Source organism: Bombus huntii, chromosome 11 (assembly GCF_024542735.1).
Source record: "Bombus huntii isolate Logan2020A chromosome 11, iyBomHunt1.1, whole genome shotgun sequence".
Lineage (NCBI taxonomy): Eukaryota > Metazoa > Arthropoda > Insecta > Hymenoptera > Apidae > Bombus > Bombus huntii.
The window spans coordinates 7189184-7214327 of NC_066248.1; the positions used below are offsets into that span (position 1 = coordinate 7189184).

General features: G+C 41.6%; 1 protein-coding gene across 10 annotated transcripts in view; it reads left to right on the top strand.

Annotated features, from left to right (window-relative positions):
• The window catches only part of LOC126870824 (agrin-like), a 384318-nt gene that overhangs the window by 97772 nt on the left and 261402 nt on the right, over positions 1–25144 (top strand). For 4 of the 10 annotated variants that reach the window (XM_050628848.1, XM_050628844.1, XM_050628847.1 and 1 more), the window contains exon 2: positions 23573–25092. The exons of 3 other annotated variants lie outside the window; for them this stretch is intronic. In XM_050628848.1, coding sequence (XP_050484805.1) covers positions 23772–25092 — 1321 coding nt within the window. In that variant the 5' untranslated portion in view covers positions 23573–23771. Of the gene's footprint in view, positions 1–20661; positions 20722–23572; positions 25093–25144 lie in introns of all 10 variants that reach the window. 3 more of the 10 variants (XM_050628849.1, XM_050628850.1, XM_050628845.1) reach the window with 2 other exon arrangements.

Genomic DNA, 25144 nt, shown 5'->3' on the forward strand with positions numbered 1-25144 from the left:
TAACGCCGATCGATACGTTCGTGTCTTTGTCACGAGCAAGGATTTCCAGGACATGATTCCAGGAGCTAGCTGGGATCAATGGAACCGTATCGTGGGAAATCGAATTATCGTGAAATATTCGAGTCCTTTGGCTCGGAGCATCCAGGTTTCTTGGTTACTTCGCGTGGTGTAAAAGCTTCTCGAACAGAAGGAATTTTCCGATGTAACGAGTCGAGCGTGCACCAAGTGCAAGAAAGCGAGCCAAATAGCGCACGCAATGATAATGCGCTAGAAAAAGAGAACGAGAGTGAGAATACAGAAGTGCATTAAGCCGGCAATTAAAACGGAACTAGGGAATTGGAATTTACCGCGAGGCGAATCAGCAGGCTACGGTTCGGCTTCTTCCACGAGCACATCCAAAGCTTAGAAGTTTCGTGTAAATCTACGCGAAACGCGGCTCCCGACGTCGAAACCTTGCTAACCCTCTGCACCAGCCCGAGCCGAGTTTCGATACTTCAATCCTTTCCTTTTTCCACTTCTCTTTCTATCGCACCGGTAGAGGAAAATCGTAAATTCCTTTGAATCGCCGCCGCTTTCCGTTTCTCCCTGGCCTTCGGTTAACTCCGGTTAATTAACAGGCCGAGTCAGGGAATGGCCAAGGTACAGAAAACAAGAAAATTAACCTTTAAACACGCGACTTTTGAGCAGGCTTTTTTGGGGAATCGAGCTTCTTAACGAAAACAACACGTTTTATTGCGCGTAATAATATTTATTATTAGTTCCGAGAAGATTGTTAACGTTTCTAAGTTTCGCAGATTATTTGTTCATTTATTTACGGGGAAATGTAGCATTACAGATGAGAATTACAATACTTTAGAAATTTTCTAACAAACGAGTAAAATAATATCGTGGTCTAATTACAAAAGATACATAAAAACAGCGAAGTAATGATTATAGTGAGCAACGCGTAGAATGGAAGTTTCGAAGGATTTGGTAGATTCAGATCCAGAAAATTCAGGAAGAAAATCAACGCGTACCTTCGTCGTATTAGAGAATATTGCCTCCGCCTGTGTACGAAAGTACGCGGTCCAACTATTTCGAAGAACGATGCGTAATTTGCAAAACGCTTTGGGCGTTCAAATTTCCAGGGCTGCGTGTTCGAATGGTTGGCGCGCGATTCTTCGGAAGGGTGAGGTCTGGCCCTTTTGTTAATAGGAGCGAACATTAGGTTATCTCTCGGAGGGGTAGCGCGGCGTATTACTGGTGGCGCGTTGCTCGCGCACCGGATGGACGACGTTGGCCAGCGTCGGATCGTGATTCGTTCGGTCACGCGTATCTCTTTGATATATTGCGCTCGGAGATGCGTTTTTTCCCGAGGTCGAGGCCGTGGACCAAACTTCGGATCTCTCGTTCGAGTTTTTCTCTTTTTCGCTGTCGTCTCTCGCGCCGCATCTCTCCTCCACCTTCTCATTCCCTCACCCTCTTGTCTATGAACTTGGCAGCGAATTATGGCAGTTCGCCGCTCGGAAAATACTGCACCGTACCACGAATCTGCCGTACTCGCGAGAAGTTTTTCGTTAGCTGCGATCGCCCGAGGCTCAAGCACCTCCGGATCCAACAGTAATCGTACTTCTTTCGACGACGTTTAAACGATTGCCAACGACTAATTACGGACTCTTCTTTTTGGTAACCAAGTCGATTTCATAAGAATTTCGCACCAAAGTTTGGCTTTTACCTGGCGCGTTCTTTAATGGGGTCAAAGTGTGAGTATATCGAAGTTCAGTTTCGTCTGTTACGTTTACGAGTACAAAATGGTAAGTATGCTTCGATGTAGAAATGGACGTGGACGTAATTAATTATAAATCGATGATATTTCTGTCAGAAAAATGGCCAATATTTCGACCCGCATACTTGTAAGAGAGCGTAATATTTGTGAGAGGAATTCAACAAATCGGACGGAAAGTTATCTTCGTATAAAGGATTTCTTTGAAACATCATCTGTTCGTTTTTGAGAGGCCTCGAACCATTCAACGATCGAACGCTTCCCAATTAGCTGGATCGTAGAGCACATCAAACGCTTGAAATCCGGATAAAATACATAGAATTTGAAAGAAGAAAAGGGGGCTGAAAGTAAAAAGCACGGAACGTTCGCCACATGGCCAAACCATTTTTCACATCATCGTTCGCGCGAAAAATTCCACAACGACCAAACCGTAGGGCACTTAAACGATCCAGCGATGACTACGTGAAGTTTTCGTGCACGATATTATTGGGAAATACCTAGTGCCTGTGTGTCGCATCGTTTTTCAATTGGAACCAGTGATGGCCCATGGAGCAAAAGGGTGGGAACGTTTCTCCTGGTTGAGTTTCAGCAAAATCAATATCGAAATTTACCACGATTCGCATCCTGCTGTGTAATTTAATCCTTTTCTTCTAGCCAGGTTCGTACGAACGCGGGGCGATGTATTCGGAATTCTATGAAACTCGTTTACCCTTGTGGAAATTGACACGCGATATTCTTTTGGCAGCTGTATTCCGGTAAAGTGTCAAATTTTGATTTGGAGGGAGATCCGTTTGTCAGTTGCAAATTTGTACAGCGATATTTTTTCCTCGCGTTGATAAAGGGCTTAGAAAATAGATGGCGGAATAAAAAAAATTCTTTAATGAAAGCAGATATCAAAAAAAAAAAAAAAAAAAAAGAAAAAACAGGATTTACCGCAATATATTTCGCCGTGCGTTAAATTCATAAATGTCACGAAAGTCGGCGAGTAAGTAACTGTAACGACAGTAAGTTCGACGAGCATCGTAAAAGGGTCACCGCCGGAGAAACACCCAGATAATTTTAAGAATCAACTTCGAATAACTACGAAGATTCCAGCTTTAATTACTGAAATGTCCAACTACCTGGTAATTATAACTTGGAAGTTCCACGGAACTTTGCTGTCGCTCTCTTGTTGTTCAGGATCAAATTGAACATTATCCTCATTCACACACGCGCAGAAGTTCACCATAGTTGGAAGGTTGGCTTTTATGATTTTAAGAGCAACTGAAGATTAGTCGTTTTGTCGACCCAGTCGTTTAACAGAGAACAAAAGATCCGGTATCTATCGAATTTACACAACTATATATTTTATCAGAAAAATCTGTTCTAAATATGACCTACTACGATATGGGAGTTGATAAGAAATAGCCAGTACAGTGCATGTATCTTACTGACTAATATCGACAATACGAAGTATCGATCGATATATATCACCAAGTAACATCTTCCTTCTTTTCAATCGTCTCGATTCTAAGGTTTTCGTGATTTCCCAATTCCATCATTGTCGATACGTTTCCATTATGTGTACGCTTTGTCGAGCGAAATGCAGCTTTCAGACTACAATACCACTCACGAAATTCATATAGATAAAGTATAGGGTATACCTAACATCTAATATATCTTCGTGCCGTTGTCGATGGTACTGATTTGGTATACGGTAAGATTAGAACGCGTACAGTGAAGTACTTGTACAAGTATCCGTACGTTCTCAATTATCTCGAGACGATAAAGAACGTCATAGCTTTTAGATAAATACAACAAATATCCGCTTGTTGAAAATGATATAACGTTGCAGAAATGTTATTAACGTGTTCGTGATTAACAGACACGATAGGTGCAACTCGATTACATGTCATGATCATAAAAGGTGTGTGGCGCTGCGTAGCAAAATTTGTCGTCTTTTATCTTAAGCTGTGGCGATAACTACAAGATTCTGCGTGTGGGTGACAATTTAGTTTCGGCACTTTTTAAACAGGCTGTCAACCCGCTTCCTTTTTCCTCTCCTCTTTGTGTTTCGTGTTTTTAAATCGCTCATCAGACGAGGAAATTGCAGATTGTCGTGAAAATTGAAAGGAGAGCCGTAAACGGTTTCCACTCGCGTACTATTTGTTTTTTTTATTATGCTTCGATAAATATTTTTACGACTTTGCAACTGTGACGTCGATAGATACGCGACGTAAAAAAAGAAGAAAAGCAGCGTTCACCTGGTCGCGGGAATTTTTCGAATTTATCACCTGCCTGCGTCCGTCGTCGCACATCGCGAAACTCGCCATTGTTTCGTCAATTTAACGGGCGAAAAATAGATGAGCATTTCTACGCACGGTGTTTAACGTCGTGGCGACCGTGGAACGTTATTGACTAGAATTTGATCGTAAATACACAGCCGCAAACCAGCACCGCCGTTTACGAGTATGAAAATTGAAACGGCGAAGCGTGACGAGGCGAAAATTGAATCGTCGGATTTCCACGGCTCTCTGCTCCATTACCGGGCGGACTAATTCGAAAAATGCGCGGACTTTCATTCCAGTCTGAGCAGTTTCTGCTGCGCGACCGCTATATTCGCATGATAGAGATTGCCGATTACGGAGAATATTTAAGGGAGGAACACTTACGGAGGTTACAGGAAAAACAGGGTGATTTTCATTCCAGCATTTTTGTCTCTTTTTTTCATTGACCAAACCTCTCCCTTCGGCCAGCTCGCATCCGAGTTCTCATCTATCTGCATGCAACAGGCGATTCAGCCTCATTCGATTTGTATTTCGATGCTCCTCGATATCCCTTTAATCCTCTTGCTGCGTTTAAAGTCCTATAGATTCGTTCCGGACTTTATATACCGCTGCCGAATCTTTCGTTCGATCTCGTTTTCGTGTGTCTGTTCGCGTGTGTGGTTCGCGAAAAACGTTTGCTCGCAGGTTAAGGTCAAAACGTAGTATTGTGGAATATTGCGTAACAAGGCGGACGAAGTTGTTTTTTTTTTTTTTTGTTTTCACAGTATAGAAAATATTCGCTTTAATTTTAAAGGCTGGAAATACCGGTATATTTTTATGATCGGGGGGGCACAAGGAATTGATGGATAAAGGGAAGAAAGATTGTTGAAGTTTGGGGATGACAAAAGCGGTTCAAGAGTTACCGTCAGAAAGAGCAAGAAGTTCAAAGTTTGGTTGCTAGAAATGATTGAAACCGAAAGACGAAGTAAGAAAAGAAAAAAAAAGAAGAAAAGGAAGAAAAAGAAAACGGGAAGTTCGAGCGAAAGAAACGTAGTGTGAGCGATTCTTCATAGAATTTATTATCATATTTGTTTTACTTTATAATCAGGATTACAATGCAAACTAAAATGAAAGATACCGAGATACCGAGATAATCGGATTTCCCGAATGGATATTTCAAAAATATATATTTCACGCAAAACAAACGCGCTGTTGAATCAGATCAGATATATGTTGCATAAGTTTCTTGAAAAGTTTGAGTGCGAACCATTTTGTTTACCTGCCCATCCATGGCTTTTTCGTTTAGCCTGGCTGTTTGACAAATTTAGGACATATAACTCGTGGTATACACACTTTTTCTCTACAGTCAAACGATATATCTGTATTTCATTCGCAAATTTTTCAATGTAACTGTATAAAACGGAGAAGTAATATTTAGCTACGTTGTATTATTCTTAAACATGTGTTGTCGGTTCTCTTGTTTATGCATGAAATACAGGAGATATACCTATCACTGTTTTCTTGTCTTTTCGTATGTTTTATTAATTGAGAAGCTCAGTAAAAAAGTGGTACGAGCAAACTTTTCCCAAAAGTTGGATAAATACAGGAAACGATATATTTAATCAGAGGATTTTGTTATGAATTACAATAGGATATTTATATCATATCTTCTCTCTCTAGCTCTTCTCTAGCTCTTCAATTTCTTTTTTAATTCTCAGCGAAAACATCGCGTTGTTATCGTGCTGTTTGCATTCCTACTATTTTCTCGGGAAAATATTTCTCTTAGAGCGATTAGCTTTCAAAATAGGTTGTTGCAAATGTCCATCGTATTTGCATCTACGCGCATTATCAAACGTCCGTTCGAATTGAGTTACGAGTTACACGCGTCCGCATGGAGGCTAGTTGCGTATAGATATTGCCCGCGTTTGAATTTCTGTTACGTGGCCCAGAGCGACGTTTTGTCGTTGAACGCTTTGAAGATATCGTTCGATACTCGGTGAAATATTTCCAAACAATTACGCTAGAAAATCTTACGCGGAATATATCACGTGTAATGTACGACAATTTAATACTCAGATTTAGAAGCACTGAAGAAATCTTTGTTATTATTTCAGTTCGATGTTCTTGCATTTCTGCAAATAACTTTCTTCGCTAGTAGACTTTTGTTAAACATATCTTTCGATTTTGTGCGATAAATTATTCTATTCTTATCTTGTTTATCAATGATATATCATTTCTATAGCATCTTCTAATTTTCTAAGCAAGATATTGTAGCTACATCCATAAAATGTTTCTGTTCAAAACACTGTGAAAGTAAATCTCTTTCGTTCTACGGTAAAAAGATTCCAGAAGTCACAGTGGTTCGCTCGTGGTCACGATCTGTACGCGAGTGGCGTGTTTTCGCTCGGTGGAACGTGAAAAGTTGACTTCCGATAAACTAGTTTATAGATTGTAAAGGGCCTTACAACACTCTTCTTCCGCTTGAGTTCGTCCAACACGAGCTGTAACCCGGTCGATATCTTTACTAAAATCTCGTACCTCTCGGTTCGTTCTCGTAGTCAGGATTTAAATTTCACGAAAGTTACATGCCGTCTAGTGTGGTATTTCTCCCGAGGGTGCGATTTTTTTTTTAACTCACCGCGAAATCTATCGCTTTGGCATAAATCCCGGCCGAAACTGATGTCGCTACTGTTCCGTTATCAATGTTTCGTTTGTGTTTGCCCGTGCATGCGGAGATCCATTTTTTATGCTGGAAATACAATCACGAATGCGCGCTATAACGTTTCGGGACGGCGCCAATAAATCTCGAGATCTGTAAATAACATGGGCTATATATTTTGATATCTACATAAATTCGTTTCTTTATGCGAGTCTTAATAAATTAATAGAGTTTGATTTTTCGTCACGCGGTGTAGAATATAACGCGTATTACATTTATTTCGTAGTTTTATGGAACTAGATGGAATATTGTTTCCCGTTCGTGGATCCCTTTGCACTCTTCGTTTATATTCCAATTTCGATTATTTAAAATCGTTTGCAAGGAGGACAAAGATCATAACTTCGAATTAAACACGCGTATCGGACCTAAGTAGATTCCGGAAGCGATCTTCTTCGACAGAAAGCGTCGTCAAGCGGAAGAGATAAGGTGGCGACTGCTTAACGATTCTTGTTTCGCGAACTAACACGCAACGTTGCGTCAATTTAGCCATTAGCGGCTCTTCTATTTCGATTAGTATCAGGTATTCAAAACTTTACCTTCAACTGATAAAAAGCTTTAGCTTCCTGCGCTACAGTTTTAAACTCTTGATACAGCTTTCCGCTTGTCTCGTTCTTCTTTAATAACCTCTTCAAGATACAATCTGAAACCGTAGATAGATTTGAAAATTACTACAAATTTCCTGAACCGAGATTCCAACGAGCTCTTCTTTTATTTAACATAAAGAAAACGTGCTCTCGTTCTCTCTTAATCCGTATCTCTCGCCGATACCCTCAAAGAGGTTAGACTCTATCTACGACAGGGGAGCGCTCGCATATTTCCGGCCCACGATTTAACTATACGAAAAACTTGAAATTTATATCGCTGGAATCCCACCGGTATGATACGTTCGCACTTTGTTCCGTTGTACGCTCGAACATTGGCACGAACCAGATAAGGGTAATTTTGGACCGGAAGATGGTCGCATTTGTATGCAAGGAGCGACGCGCGAAGGATAGAGGCAAGGGATGAGACAAAGGGGCGGCGGCACCATCCACGGAGGAACAATGAAGAAGATAAAAAAGGGCCCGAATCACACCGTCAGACCAGGAGAGGCATTGTAAAAACAAAGAACAGCAAAAAGTGATTTGTACTCACGCGAGACCGAGTTCTTGAACAGAGAAGTCTCTGTTTGACTGTCGTCAACGTTCGTCCAAGGAGATACTCTTATGCTCGTTCTTTACCTTACATACAGTTCCAAAGTATTCATACGCTGCACCGGCTAGCAAAACACTGGCATTGAATTCTGACTCGTACCGTGTTTCTCTTATGTCGCTTCGTTACATGAACTTTTATGTTTGCTATTGCATTCTCCACGTAATTGAACGCAACATCGTGTTTCCTCCTTCCATCGGCAAGTTTTACATTTTCTGCTCCTGCTTTCTTCGATCTCGTTCATTTTATATTTTCGTAACGAAATAAGAGTCGCCAGCTCTTTAAGTCGAATTGGCTTATTATACAAGAGACGGTAGAACGTTAATTCTTAATTCGCGCAAGACTTGGAATTCTTAAAATACAATCGTGTCACGTTATTCCAGATATTTTCGGATTCATCTTTTATGATGTTTCCCCAAGAAATCTTCTGATATACTTTTTGTATCGTATAATCTTTGAGGTCGAGTCGAGTTATCTCGCGGAGTAGAATTTTTCGACTTTCATAAGGCCAGTTTAGGCTCGTAAAACATCTTTCATCGAATTTTCCTTGTTCTAGTTCTCGTTCGTTCAGATATCGTGTGCCTAACGAAAGAGACGCGCAGCCACGTCTCGAAAGTTCTCCTCTTTGCGTTATGAAAAAACTTAGTTTCAACAGCTTTTCAAAAGTTGAACTTTCGTAAATTGAAGGATACACTGGACGCGAGGTCGCTAATTGCTTTTTATATTTTCTTCGCAACAATGATCGTTTATATCGTACTTTAATATAACTTATTAATTATTTTCATAAAATATTAAAAACACGTCGAAGATATAGATTTTCGAAAGAATCATACTCTTGGATACAGTAACCGTATCGATTATCTTTCGTCTTGTTTTTCTCACTCAACCTTATGTTAGTATTCAATCCATCACGGATATCCCTTTTTACGGTTTGCCCGCTCCAGGCTCGGTTTAGAAGTGGGAGCGTAACAATGCGGCGCAAACGAACTTCTACCGCAATACAAACAGAACCGACAAAACGCTCGTAAAAGTTAAGAAGTTAAGAGATTGCGGAGTTTTTCAAGGTCGCTGACGCAGCTTCCCGTTAGCGGGCTCAAAGCTACGGGACCAGATTTTTCAACGACTCCCTTCTACCCATAATCGGGGATCTTCGTCGGGGATATTTTAAACAGTCCATTAGAATTCAGACGCCACGAACTTTTCTGTTCCGCATGCAACGAAACGCCGCGTTAAACTTTCCTTTCACTTATTTCCAGGGTTAAGAAATTTATCTTAATCACTTGTTTTATATGCCTGGTCGTTTCTTAACGGTAATTCGCGAATCTTTTACGTTAGACGCCTGGTGATTTCACAACATAACGTAAAGTAGAAATTAAATCGTAGAAATGAATGTTTTTCTAAGAGCAGTAAAGCAACGTGAAAGAGGTAGCGTGCAATTTAATTTCAAATAGATTTAATTAGAAGATGATCGTTTTCTTCATCGATCGAAGTGAAGTTGATGTTGGACGGTTACGTAATTTTAAGCTAACGTTCTCCGACTTCTTTCTTATGTCACTTTAACATGATGGAAGATTATCTACGATGGGCGGGAAGTTCTTCCGCACTTTGTTAATAACGATCGCCTTTCCATCAAAATTGTACGCAATCGATCACATTCTTCGTCATAGATTACTCTGCGCTAGACTTTGACCGACTTAGAAGGTTGTAATATCTTGCATCTGTGAAACATAAAGAGCGCAAACAAATGCGTTCGAAAAATATTCGCCGTCGATGTTTCTAAAATTGTTCATGGAAGAAACAGGAAATTGAGAAAAATTATTTGTTACCACGTGACATAGAAAATAAAAATTCGAATACGATTAAACGCGTGGAACCCACGAGAACTATATGTAAGGTATATGTAAGAAATTGAATCAATCGTAGATACAGGGAATCTCTAGGAATCTGGCGTATTGATAATTAAGAAGGAACGTCGAGAGCTTCCTCAAGAGGGACTCGAAACTTTCCACGTCGTTGGAAACGAAATACGAGCGCGCAGCTACTCTTGCCTCGTTCGTACGGATCCTTTCATTCGTTGCCCACCCTTTGTCTGCTGCGAAGTGATCGTCAAAGAGCGACCTCTTGACTTTTCCCACGTCTGGTCATTCACTTGCTACGTGAAAAACACGGAACACCGGTGTGCACGAGGTACCAACGACACGAAGAAAGAAAAGGAAAACCGTGTGGGTGGAACAAAGAGACATAGAGAAAGAGAGTATGGATAGCACAGGGAAAAGAGAAAGGCAGAAGAAGAGAGAAATTTCGGTTGAGAATCAGAAGGAAGAGTAACACAGCCCGAGGGTTCCATTTCAGGATGCACGAACTTGCCTGTGCCATTCTAGGAAATAATCTTCACCGACCCTTTTACGCGCGTCTGGTGTCGTCTTTCGCCCTTTCGACCTCCCGATGCAAAGCTACCCTTTGCCTTTTTTTCAACCCTCTCTTTTTCAGCGTCTTCGGGGATCGTTGCTTTGCCTCGTTCTCTCCGTTACGTTTCTTCGTCTCTTTTTCATCCTCAGTCTCTTCAGTGTCTTCCTCTCAGCCGGTCCTTTCCCCTTTTCTCACCGTAGCTCTTTGTTTCACGCGGAAATCAGCATACTCGGCGGTGGTGGACAACGCGCAAAACGCCGGAAGCCGGATGGCAAAAGCGTGGAATAATCGAGATCACGACGATTCCGATTTCAGCCGCGGTACAAAGACACCTCGACAGTAATCGTTCCCATGATAGCGGCCGCAGCCATCTTGCACGGTTTACTTCATCGTCTCGGGACGAACAACCTCGTCTCTGGGGAACTATTCTCGGAATAGCGTCCATTTTCTCGTCAATACGAGCGTGGCTGTACTTAGACCTGACCCACGGCCAAGCTCTTTGATACATTCCAATAACGTAACATGTTCGCACGCGCCATGATTCGATCTTTATTGCTAATTACGCAACTGGCTCGCGTCGCATCATCCGGACCGCGTTCAATCGGCGTGGTACGGCGACAACCCACGGACTTAACGACGAGGTGGCTCTATGTGGCACCACGAGCCGTAATTTCGCACGTGTTCACTACTGAAACACGGTCAATCGCTTGCGTGGAATACATGCGCGGAAGTCGTACAATGCGGGTACAACAGGAAATGCGTGATATCTTGGGAGAGTCGTGAGTTTACGAGAAAACTTAAGCGGGATCGTATTGCTCCCTTGGCACATAAGATTATTGAGAGCAAAGGATTGATATTACATTTGTGCGAGCCAATGCGCCGTTCTATTACTTATGCAGCCACGTGAAAATCGAACATATCTGGAGATATTATTGCTGTACATTTTGCTTTACTAGCGTAGTGCAAGTGTGAGTAATTGTGTTCAACGAATTCGAACGTTCTACTGCTTGGATAATTATAATCTAATAATTGAATTTTATTATTTTGTTAGTTTTTTCCCCATACTAAATAATCTGTGAATGGTTCCATTTTCTTTTCTGTAGTTTCCTACCTACGAGATTTGCCTGACAGAAAATATAACGCCAATTAAATGCGGTGGAAAATGTATAACGAGGTATTCAATTTACTGCATTAAAACATTTGATTTATCAAACAATACGTCTTCGATCGAGCTCGATGGGTATAATAACGAGAAACATCCTACCATCAATTGTAGACGATTCAGGAAACGAGAAATTTGTATTGTCAGACGGATATAAGGCGAACAAATATTCTATGTATAACTTATACGTTCATAATTTATTATCGACATTAAATCGATCGGTATAAAAACTAATTAAGTGCATATACCTTTAATTGTGCTTTGCTTCGTCATTTTGCTGAGCAAAGAAGCAAGCACTGAAAAATTTAAGGAATTAGCGGAAAAACAAAATTATCGTAATGGTAATTCAAGATGTGTTCATGACGCTTTATGATAGTACAGGTGATAGTTGCAATTCATCGCGGTACCGACCGTCTGTGATTTTATAGTTTTAATGCCTGAAGGAAATTTTTATACCGGCGATGAACGACTGTCGACCAGCCGTGCCCGTAGCAATAAAATTTTTTTTTATTCGCTGAATCTACCAATGGTATCATATGCGCACGTAGGTAGAAAGAAACGTATAGAAAAGGGACAAAGATGAGACTAAAATGGAGAGAGGCACGCTATGTGCGAATATCTGCGAATTGAAATACCCTATGAGAAAATTCCGTGAATTTTCAGACCTGGTCGCGGGTATGGGTAAAAATTGTGCTTGTAGCGCGAAAGTTGTGCCAGCGGTCGTGCTCCAGCGGACGTTTATCATTCCTTCTTTTAATTACGCTCTAACGAGTGTTAAAATTGTGAATTACAGTTGTACGGGCAAGAAATCTGGACGAAACGTTTCGCGCGAAAGAACGAACTGGATTTTACGAACGATTTAACGAATCCCTTAGATATATAGGGTAAGAAACGCCAATCGGATTTCAACGACAACCGTAGTCGCTTTCTCAATCCATTAAAATCCGCCATATGACTCGCCGCGGAGGAAGATTAAAATTTCTTATAAGAGAATATTAAATAAGGCTTCAAATTATAATATTGTTAACGATCTACTAGAAAAGTACGCCGAGAGAAAATTAAGTGTCGAATCACGACGTTTTTCGTGGATTTCAAAGGAAATACTAGCTGTCTAGTACGAACTTCGTTCGTGGTTAGATGAAGGATCGGAGATTATGGTCTTATCAGAGGTAGCAGTGGTCCATGGAGCTAATAATGCTCAACTTCGATTAATATATAGAGAATTAGGGTTCTCCCCAAAGTTTCCCGCCGCCCAGCCAATATTCCTGCCCTCTACATTCGAGATAAGCAGCTTACTTTTTTTATCCTCGCGTCGTAATACGTGCGATGACCCGTTAATCGACGTTTTTGGGATTCTGCTGAAGTTTTTTCTTCAATTTTCGCCACTATACGTTTGCCACTTAATACGTTAATAGATCTGATTTTCTTGAAACCTCGAATTTATGAATTCGCTGTATGCGAATTTCGCGTCTTGACTTTAACTTTTTACAGTCTTACGTATCATATTTCAAACAATTGTTAATTTCTATTTACTGTATCCGATAGAGTTCCAACTGCGGACGAATCTTAGATCATCGAGTCACGTTGTAATCAGTCACGCTTCTCGAAGTGAGGTAAGAATAAATAGAACTAACCGAATAATGAATCGTTCGGCAGAAAGAAAATTAATAAAGTTCGTAACCGGCGGTGCAGCGTGTACGTGATCGAGGGCATCGCTCGAACGCAGGGCGAGACGAAGCTTATCAGAGTTGCACGTTCATTCGATATCAATCCTTTCGCTGACCTAGACTTCTCTGCGTTTGAGTATCGATGAACAAATTTCGATTGATGAAATCACGTGAAAATGATCGATGTCGATTACTCTTGTTCGTACTTGTCTCTTCTTCTCTACAATGCCGTCATTTTATTCTCTAAAAGACGATATCGATCAACTGGCAGCTACGATGAATAATTCACGAAGATTAACGATAAAGTTATACCGCTCTATTAGACCAGTAAGATTATTAAACCGTGTGGTTACTAATAAAATGGTTTCACTTAGGTAAGCACTAATACCGGGCAATTAATACGAAGGCTAATAAAGCTCGTTCCTGATCAACGAAAAGAATTTGAACGAGTTTGTAAGCTTCTATCGGAAGAGTATAATTTCCTTCGTAATAAGTAATTAGAAGTATTCAAATTGTTCCAAGTCTTTCTTTGGTGGGAACAATTTTGGTGGAATAATTTTGTACAGGTTATGATAACTTTGTTAGAAGAAGGTCGTGTCTAATGTATTAATTAGATCAGCCATAATTTATATGAAACATCGTTGGCCGAGAAGGCATTTTATCTTACATGGAAAAGAAAGTTCTTCCGACTGTTGGGAAACTTTTACGGCTTCTGAGAAACTGCTTGATATATAGATTGTGAAACGTGTCTGGCCACAGACGGACTAATTCTACTTACGCTTTGCTTTGCTTCGTTTTATACATATTTTATATAACATATATTTTGTATTAGTCTCTTGCATCATAGTTGTATAGATTTACCGTATTCTACTCTCATCTTATTACACTTCTTGATTCGCGTATTATTTCGAAAATTATTTTCGCACAGAGTTGTTCGCGTTGATCACGTTTTGAACGAAACGACTCGTCTATTATCGTCGTGTTGTATCATGCGAAAGATTCGAAATAGTCTACGCTATGAAAGATCCTCTTGTGGCAAATGCCGATTCCAATATTCACATATCGAACCAAAGAACACTTCTCTTACTAAATTCTACTTTTACGAACTCGAGTTTTATCCAAACTCGGAGACCGCGTCGTATGTATTAGAGAGTCAGCGTGTGGTAAATCTCTAATTTGATGAGCACGTAATGTAGATTTTATTTACACAGGTTTGTTGACCGAGACTGGAAAACGCTCTCCTTTCTTCGTCCTTTTTCCTCAGTCTTTTTTTACCAGAGATCATGACAGGTCAGGGGGAGGATGTGTTATTGTCGAGACGTTTTTCCACGCTACGAAAATCATTTCAGCGGTTCAGCTGGAAACGCGGCGTAATTGCATCCCAGAGAAAGTAATTAATTATGCAGGGATGGATCGAAGAAGGTCATTTCTCCTTTTTTTTTACGGCCGTAATTCACGGTGCCTGTTTCCTCCTCCTACTCTCTCCGTGTTTCTTTCTTTTTTCGCTCCTTTTTGGTTTTCCCTCGAATCGTTTCCACAAAACCTAACCAACGTTTTTAGAATCTCTTTTTATATTCCTACTCGCCTCAATCCACTTCTTTCGTCTATTTCTTTGTTTCCTTTTTTTCTATTTGTTCTTTTTTTTCATACCTAACCAATTTCCGCTGTTCGGAAAGCTCGTCGATCGATGGATCCGCATTTTAAAGCCGTGACTCGATAGATGGGCACTTTTACCTTTATGATAGCCACAGCATGTATGGCATCGAGCGGAAAGAACGCATTTAAAGAACAATAAAAATGGAGAAATATTCGAGTAGTTGCATGTCACGCGCAGACGAGAGGTCGTTCGATTTTAGAATTTACATGTTCTTTATTCGAGAACCGATGTTCTACAAAAATGAATTGTAAACAAGTTGGAAAATGTCACAGAATGAACCGGAAAGTTTTAGTCACGTAGAATGCGACAAATTGCTGCACACATGGCTAGCTAATCCAGTTAAGTTGACTATTGCCGGCAAGTAGTCTGGCCACGTTGTTATCCGTAAAACGAGTGCCGCTGGAAATCGTGGTCGATTAGAAAACGGCTGGCGCTACGATCTTTTTCGACGTGGAGCACGTGAACCCGGGCAACCAGAAAATCTCGTAATCGCTTTCGAAAGTCGAGCGTAATTACGTTTGTTCTGCGCTATTGACGCTCGATTTTTATTAGCCGATCCTGGCAACTGGTCTGGCGAAACGACTGTGGAGGGATGAGCGACAGCGAAGGAGTCGTCGAAACCACTATCGTTTTAATGTCAACAACGTTGATATTTTAGCGGATGAACGAAAATATCAAGATGATCAAGAAAAACACGATCTGTGTTTCAAATGATATTATCAAATTGGGAAACTGCCAAGTTGTTCTTCGATATATCGATATTGCACTCGGAAAAGTACAATATTCCAGTTATATATAATACGTTTAACATTTTTAAAAGTATAAAGTGTTAGGTTGTGCATCGATATATCTGACTACACAAATTTTACACATTTTCTCTCTAAAGTTTCTCATACATACATTCTAGCTGCAGTATAACCATTTGTTTATTTTGTTTGTATTTGTTTGAAAAATTCAAGAGACATGCTCAAAAGTCATCAGAAAAGGACGTAATATGGTCTGAGATTTTTTCACGCAGCTATATTATTCGAAATTATCGACGAGTTCGATCAAAGAACCGACCCAAGAACCCACTAATCGACTTTAATATAAACAAACCGCAAGCACGCTAGAAAATAATTAGCTAGGATCGACACTATCGTGCATGCATCCCTACACCAAGCCAGCCGTTCCAAAACGGTACTGAACGATCGCTGGAAACGCTCTAACGATCGCCGTTGCATAAATTACGCTATCAAGAATCTCGCGCATACAGCACGTAGGCGGAACCGTCAAAGTCTCATAGAATTCCAAGAAAATTTATTCTGGCGCAGTTCCTTCTCCTCTCCATATCGTTGGCTTATAACGCGTGCACACTGAGGACAGAGCAGACAAAAGACGTAAGGGTAATAACACGATCTCGAGCGAGACGAGCAACGAGAGAGTGTCGCCCTCGTTCGCGTTTAAGTATTTATTTAACCGGTGAACCGGAGAACCTGGAACAGGAAGATGGAAACGGCGAAGAAGGCAGTACGATGATGGTAGGGCGAGGAATGCAAGGGAAAAGCAATGGGCGGACCACGCGAAACTCTTCCGGTCGAGACGTTCTAGGGGTATGAAAGTGCCCCATGGGCGTACTGCGGACTTTTGCCGGACACAGAAGTACCATAGTGGGGACCGACTAACAGACACGTACACAACCGACTTTTACCTGTCGCAATGTGCTCGCACCTTTACACTCTGTCTTTTCCCTCCTTTCCTCTTCTCATTTTCTGTTTCACCCTCTCGTTCCTTTTCTCATGTACTTGCACGCATCCGGCACACGTACTGCGGTCAAAATGGAGACTTTCTTATCCACGAATCTTGAGAGCAAAGCCTGGTGCACTGGCGGAATGGTAAAAAATTCACGTTGAGCGAAAATACGTCGATGCAGTTGTTATTGCGTTCGAAGTTGAAATAATTGCACCGGGATCGGAGCGGAGGTATTTTTATGGTTATCATATAATCATGGTGAAGACTGTACGAGGGAATAGAAACGTGAAATATTTTATTTTCCCTTGCGACATTCGACAAGGGGTGATACTGGGAAATATCGATAATTTAAAATATAGACACAAATATAAATAATATTAAATAAACGTAGCTAAACGTAAAGGTAGGAGTTCGCTGATAAAATTGAATAGCCAGAATAGAAATCGAATAAGCGATGCAATTTATGGTCAATCTACGAGTTTTTAAATTACAAATAAAACGAACGAAACATCGAACAAACAACTACAAAAAAAAAAAAAATGGTAAAAAGGATTAGATACGTATTAGCGTCGATGACACGCGTTACTTTTAATTTTCTACATTCGATTCGCTGTTCGAATTTCGTGCATACGATTCGATGTTAGTTTTGTTACAGGTGCACGATCTTTTGTACAGTCGCACACTCGCTTATGCTCTTGAAACTGAAACTTTGGGCCAACCCGTTCCTCCCTTCAACCACTCCACCTCTTCCTCCCCTCTCTTCTCTTCTCCATCCAGTGCACCACTCGTAATCCTAACGTTTGATTGCACCTATTACGGTTGAAGCACCTAATACGTAACTTTCGAGACTGGTGCGATAGGTCGGTGCACCAGTCGGCTAAAATCGATTTCACCTGCACTTCACCTTCCCTTCCGTTCGCTCTCCTGCACCCTTTCCTCTGGCTCCACCTGTTTCTCCTCGTTTGCTGTCTCAATTACGAACAAAGACGCGATGAACCTGCACTCCGACCCTTTTTGTCTTTTGTTTTTCTTCACGAACGGTGTTATTTGATCGCTCTTCGCGTTGATTATCCGCTAATGCTACCTTATGTTATTATCTACGATGAAAAGAATGCTAAGGCCCTGCAGAATTGTAACAAAAAGACGAATGTAACGATAAATACGTGACTAATTATAAAACTAATCGCGGTTTATTTATTATCTGGTATCTCAAACGCTAATATTCCGCTGAAAATTGTAAATCGATTTATTGTTGACGGATTTGTACGACTTCCTAATTGCTTGACCGCGTTCAAACATTTTTATTGACATTTCTATTCCTTTGCTTTCCCACTATTCCGATGATACACCGTGTTCATCAATTTCGGCCAACGTCTGCCAATTTCGATTAACTTTTGCCGGCAGTGCGAGCTCGCATGCACGACTATCCAGATCGATCAGCTTCGACCACGTTTAATCGTTGTCCCGTTCATCAGTTTAATTACGTGTTATACAACCAGCCGTTCTGGGGATAGCAGTTTCATAAACGCTAGTATTCAAACGAATAGACAACCGAGGAATAAAGAGGTATCGTTTGCAATCGACGCATTGCTGACAACCAGACAGATTCGATAATGAAACGTACTCTTCTTGAACCGGTTATCGTTGATCATTCGGGCAATTAACGTGCTTACTACGGTCGACGAGTTATTTTTCGAGGCATGTATCGATAACGCGTACCTTCCTTCATTTTTATTTCTCTATATTCTGTATACTTTTTTACGAGTGCTGTGTTTCCCAATTTTTTTTTCTTTCTTTTTTTATCAATACATCTGACTGGCAAACTCTATTCGTTATTGTCCCAAAAATGCTGCCGATGCGTTTTCATAAAAGTTCACCGAATGTTTTATCGAACATCGGAACGTTTTCCCAGCCCGCCATTCGCGTATTTTACTCGAAATTTAGATTTTTGCGGCTTTCACCGGCGCGCAAGTTGATCTTGTCTTCCGCAGCCTTTCCCGTGAAAACTCTGTGGCCCTTTTCGAACAGTATTCCGACGATGTTTCATCAACGTTGCAGCTTCATCAGTTCCTGACGACAGAGTGATGCATTAGTATCAGTATCAGTAGTTTGGTATCTGTGTGTCATCAGAGCTCTGACGAAGCTATAGTTGCGCTGCTGTTAGGGCGTCGGTACGCCGTTCTGAAAGGAACTAACTCACACTCGCGAAACTCGAATAACCGCGACCAGGAATTAGTATGTGCGATATTATTTCCTATTTGCATCGATATTCACAAAGATTAAAGCGATAAAGAATTCTAATTACTATATAGCTGTAGATTATCAGAATTTTCACTGATAGAATACATCGAGACGATAAGTTGAGTTCTTTACTATCTTTTTAATCAGCAGATACCAATAATTAAATTAGAAACCGCGAGATAGCGGTGCTTTGAATTCCTTCGACTCTTTCGCGATCATACATTTGAATCTTTTCACTCATTGACCGATTGCGACTCGTCAACCACGGCCAGGCACAGCATTAAGCATTCAAAGAGCCGACAAAAAAGTAGATGCATTTGCATCTCGCGGTGCAACTGCGACCTACCGGAAAAAAAATATAAATAATTCAACGGTTTTTGTGAGTGTGCCGAAGGGGGAGCCGATTTGGGTCGAGTTGGAGGTCGAGCTGGAGGTCGAGTCGATCGGACCGTGCCAAATTGTCAAATAAATGCATGAAAAATGCTTGCGCGAACGGCAGCGAGCGTCAGGAAGAAGCCGGCGCTTTCAAACCGGAAGTTCCGCTGGCTGACTATGAAATTTCCATCGAAAATGACGCTCTTGCAATCGACTATCCGAAATTATTGAAGTCGTTCCCGTTCGCCGTTGAGCGAACGGTTCGGCACATCCGAAATTGAAAGGCGACCGATGTTGGTAATGTTAGTGGGAAAACTGCGGCGCCTGGGATAAGTAAATGTATTCGGATTGAATAAAAATACCGACGAGAGAAGAAGATCGGGTCGATGGTGTTTTGTATGCAAATTCGCGATGGTAACACTTTTGGAAAAATCAGTGGGACGTGGTTTTGAATATTTGTTACTTGTTAATTTTTTAAGATGAATATGCATGTATGTTCGGATTAGTCGATATGTAACAGTTCACAGTTGTCCCGTTGTACGAAATGGTTAAAAATTTGTAGCTGTACATACTGTTCGCGTTATTCAATATTTTCGTTACACAGACATTGTTAAATGTTGTTATGGTAATGCCCATGAATTGAAGATATGGTTCTCTATTTTATTACGCTATCAACGGGTTGACACGTCCACTTCGCTAATCCGTTATCGTTTTAAACAGAAACTTCTATAAATACCTTCTAAGCCAGTTTATCGAATCGAGCGGCCTCTCATCTACAACCCTAAGCATATAAGCAGCTCGCGAAAGAGGAAACGAGAAAATGGAGCGAGATGCACGCAATATCGGTTTCAGAAGCTATCGTACGACTGAGGGAAGATTCGGTAAAGTGGTACATAATCCCGACGACATCGAGTGGTCGTAACATGAGCGCAATCATTAGCCAGAATATTCGGCGTGCAGTTTTGGAATATCCGGCGATCGAACAGCAGACAAATGGTATATACTGGTCCGGTAAGGAATCACCAGACTTCCAGCCTCGTAGGAGGGCATATCGGGAAAGTTTTAACGGTGCTTCATTAGTGAAAATAGTTTTGGCGCGGCGGTATTCAACAGCGAAACGTCCACCGCGAGACATTGCTAATCCGAACGTATGGTCGTGGAATAGTTGCAGCTGGTCGACGTTCCTCCGTGACAATAATCATCGACCAATCGTAATTGTATAAGGGACCCAAACATGGCGAACGAAAAATTCTATAATTATATTAGTTTGACATGTCTAACGTCTTGAACACCCTGCGTCGTATGATCTGCTTTTCTCTTCCTTCATTTTCGCTCCAATATTTTGAAATTATTAATACGTAGTGGCGTATATGGCATATGTCAGTGCTGTCCAAGCTAAGCTCTATGATATAAGAAGCTGTCTATATAAATTCTATTACCAGAACATATGTATCAACGAACATAACTTGGCCTGAAAATGCGTTGATCTGTCTGCTTCTAGTGGCCGCGGGTAGAAGAGGACAAAGCCGCGTAAGGAGCTCTGCCCGTGGACAGCTCTGGCGTAAGTGATATATCAGCAGCTTTCCTCTCGATTCTTCCAAACAACCAACTCTCGTTTATTGCATAATTGTCATCTGAATATTCCATTATCAAAAAATAAAAATAAATTAGAAGGACGCAAAAATCGACGTCGTTCTCGTTGTACGGTTGCGTACCGAACAAGCAACGTGGTCTGAGAAGCGGAACATTCCATTTTTAACCGCGGTTATATTTTCATAACGAGACAGCTCGTAATAGCGGATATCTTTTTTGCGAACAAACGTCGTCAGTTGCGCGAAAAGTCGCTAAAGACTGTGGGACTGTTGAATGGAGTATTTAGCGATTGACAATGAGGATTCAGAAAAACTGATACAGAAAACCAACGACTGTTCCTCTTTGGTCCGTCGATTCCCTGATTTTTTATTGCTCCTGGCAAAACATTTTCTTTTTTCTTTTCGTTGTCTTTTTCGTTCCGTGCTCCCTTCTCCACCTATCCAGGTTCTCTCCTTGGGACTTGGCTCTCCTCTCACCACGCCCATCCTGTCGTCGTTTGCATAAAGTGGGCTATCTGCGCTTTTAATATACGTAAATGAAGTTACGCTGCGGAACTAATCGTATTTACATGCGGAACGGCGATCTCCTTTGAGCCCTTGTCGCACTTATTACTGCAGTTTAGTCGACGAAGATCGTTTTACGGCGAAGATGCGACCGGCATTATAACGTGGATCGATCAGCGACTGATTTTGTTTGACTTCACGAACTCGGAATAATTGGTACGTTGGCGTTTCGATTTTGTCTGACCACGTACGGACTGATACCACTTACGAATATTCGAACGTTGTGTTTATTTCGATGCGTATGAACGAACTTTTAACAGGGTAACGACTTTTTATCGCATTATATTAAAAATATCGGTAGAAGGTTATTTATTTTTGGCTATTAATTAATTGGCTATTGATTATGAAAATGAAAAATTAAATATCGTTACGTTCGATTTACGCCGAATTTATAACGTGAATTCATAAATACGTTACACATTATAAATTCCTACTCCTCGAAGCTTCGATATCAAGCTAAAATTTTTCGATTAACGAAGACGACCATCCAATTTTCAGGTTAAAAAATTCAATTTGGAAGTTCAGAAATGATTTTAATTTTGAGGCGAAGCACGTGATAGTTTTCGCGAAGAATTCGTCTCTCGATTGGTCACGTTAGAGCGCGAGACGATCAAATAATTCAGATTGGAATCCCGGCGAATCGTGGCTCGATCAAAGATTTTCAATTACGTCAAGGAACAAAGTTTCGTTTTATCGGTGGTCCACGAGTCGTGTCTCTATGACAGGAGGGGATTACGCCATTACACATTAATGAGAGCGAGGCTTCCGCGTAAGATACGTACGAATGAAAGATAAACGCCATCCTCACGAGACACTGTTTGCAGAGCTCTCATTGTACGTTACTTGAGAAGTTGCCGCAACTACGTCGAAACGATATTCTTGCCAGGGCTGCCGCGGAAACTTTCGATGAGACGTGACATTTTGTCGTTCCTCCGCAATCATGCTTAATTAATTATCGATCGAGCCTCGCCCGTTGCTCCCTCCCACACCCCCGCTTGATAACTGCCTTTTCTTTCGTAAATTTCGATCAGCAAACCGTGTGTTTGATTTAGAAATTGTTACGTGAAAGTGTATCGTTGATATAAATCATCTAAAGTAGATTTGTCGTAGTTGCAGTCGTCTTATTACTTTTTTATTTGCTTTCAATCGCCAGTAGTATATACCGTCATCTGTAATAAAAAGTTTCCGATAAAGTACTGTGTGACAAGATTAATCCATTAAGAGGCAACGTTACGTTCGTACATTTCATTTTAAAGTTTTATTTCAAAACTTCTCAAAGCCACTTTGATCCAGTTCTGTGATATTTCATTCGAGAAAATTTCTAAAACTGAGAGGCATAAATAAATATCAAGTCCATTGGCAATACGAATATTCGTACGTAGCACTATTTGAAGTTGAAACGCATAAAATAATCACTCGCGTTAGACAGAGAGCAACAGTTACAAGAGACGAAACGTTGATTCGATTTGACACATAGGATCTGAATTTCCTTGGGATTTAGACAGTGCGTGTGAGAATACCAGTCTGGTATTATCGTCTGCCACAACGAACGTTGCATTTCGGTCACGCACGATCGAGTATTATCGTTGTCATTGTTATATCGAGTATTCGTGAGGTAGCGAGCATACGGCTGTAATCGTGGTCTGGAGCAGCGCTTACAGAATATTGCGGCCCCGAACACGCTGTATTGAGATACACATATCGATAACGGACTACGGATAAGCACGCTCTAAGAGCTTGGTGAACCGCTGATCCGACTTGCACCCGCAGTTCTAGAATGCACTGCCGCAATTAAAAATATTTATTCGCGTTGCGAGTGTGGTAGATACGATTATGGATTCTAAGATTCTTACGGCGATTATCCCGACGTACGTAGGAAAGATTTATAGCTTTTGTTTATATTCGCATATCCGCGGTGTGATCTATAGTTTAGAAGTTAATTAGTTGCTAGAATGCAGCGGTGTTCCCAGTACACTTTAAGCAATTAATATTATCATATATTTATGAACTTAACACGAACGAAACCCACGATTAACTTTTATCTGTAATTTAACGCTTGCATATATTATCAAGTGGTTGCAAAGATTCATTCCATCCGTGGTAAAATCTTTGACAATATTTTTTCTCGTTCATCGCACTAACGAACGACAGGATATTCGCACTGGTCTAACAAATATACCAAAAGCGCCAAATCTATCCATCCTACTAATACTCCAACTAATTCACTAACCCTCTTCTCTTTTCTCTTCTTTTCAGATTCTGTGTAACTCACCCCCACTAACACCTACGCTTCGTCCAACAACGAAAGCGCGTTAATCGCGTCCGAAATGACTTCTCCGTCGATGTAACGAAAAGGGATTTAGAACGAGTCGCGCGCGAATCGTAGTCGATCGAGCAACACGAGCGGTCGTCGCGGTCGTTCGTCGCTCGAGATCGAACATGCGAATTTCTGAAAATGCGCAGGACGAGCAGCAACGGTTTGAAGCTCGACCTGACGGAGAACACACCAGGTAGCTCGTTATCGAGGCTGCCTAATTTAGTCGAGCATGCGGAGACCTGCCAGGCGTTGTCCACCGGAACCGGTGAGAATTTAAGCAGCAAATTGCCAAACGTGGTCGAAGGCTCGATGGACTATGGTAGCGAGCGTAGATCCTCCCGGTACCTCGAGTACCAAGATTCTAAGCCGTATCAGGATGGCCAGTCGGCATCGGGGTTGCCCCCGTATGAGCAGGGCTACCACGATCAGTCGAGCAGGGGCTACAGAGGCTACGAACGAAAGCCATACGACAGGGAGGATATTGACCGATACGATAACAGAATTTATCCAGAGGATAACCTGAGGTACGATCGTCGGGGGGATCAGAGAACGTATCAGGAGTCAGACTTGGACGCGCCGTACGAGAGAAGCGATGCCCAGAAGCTCAGCAGGACTTATCCTACGGAACTTCAGGAGGCAGGTGGTAGGCGATACTCGAGAGATTTAACAGATTACGAGTACGCGTCTAGATACGCGGAAGAAACGTTGAAGCTCGAGCCGAAGAAAGATCACCATCACCATCATCATTCGGGCAAAGTGTACGAGCCGACTCCGTCGAAAGGCTATGAATCCGGGGTGAAGACGCACGATTCTGCTTACGAGTTGTCTTGCGCCGCGCAGCAAGACCTTTCCGGCAGAAAATACGAAAGTAAATATCACTCTGTCAGTAAGATGTACGGGACACTGCCGCGATACGAAACGGGTAAATCGTACGAGCCTAGATCGTACGAGTACGAAGAACAGGCTTACGAAACCGGTGCCAAGCCGTACGACTCGAAGTACGAGTTGACCAGCTCGAAGAGTTACGAGAGGGCCAAATACGACGGTTCTTCGTCCTCGAGGTATCAAGATAAATCGTACGATCAAACGTTGAAGATCGGTGAATTGGGTTCCTCTTCGTCTGCCGCGTACGTTAGAAAGACTCAGGATCAAGAGGAGACAAACGCGGAAAAGATGAACGGATACAGGAAGAACAATTTCGAGGCGTACGGCGTTTATTCGGATCCCGAGGATGATCATGGATTCTTGGCCGAGAAAAAGACGCCACAGTATCCGTACAAGGGCGTAGTAGTGAATGTTAGCGGGGAATCGAGCGTCATTGACCAGAAACGTGGGAAGGATAGCAGACAAACGGAAGTCGTCGGGAATCCTTGGTGCAGGCCTACCATACTGTTACTCCTTTTGGTCCTTCTTGTTGTTATCTTCGTGTTCGTCGCTGGAATTCTACTGTATCTAAACTGTGAGTCATTTTGCTTATATCTCTTCGCTAGTTTCCATTCTATCAGGCTTAT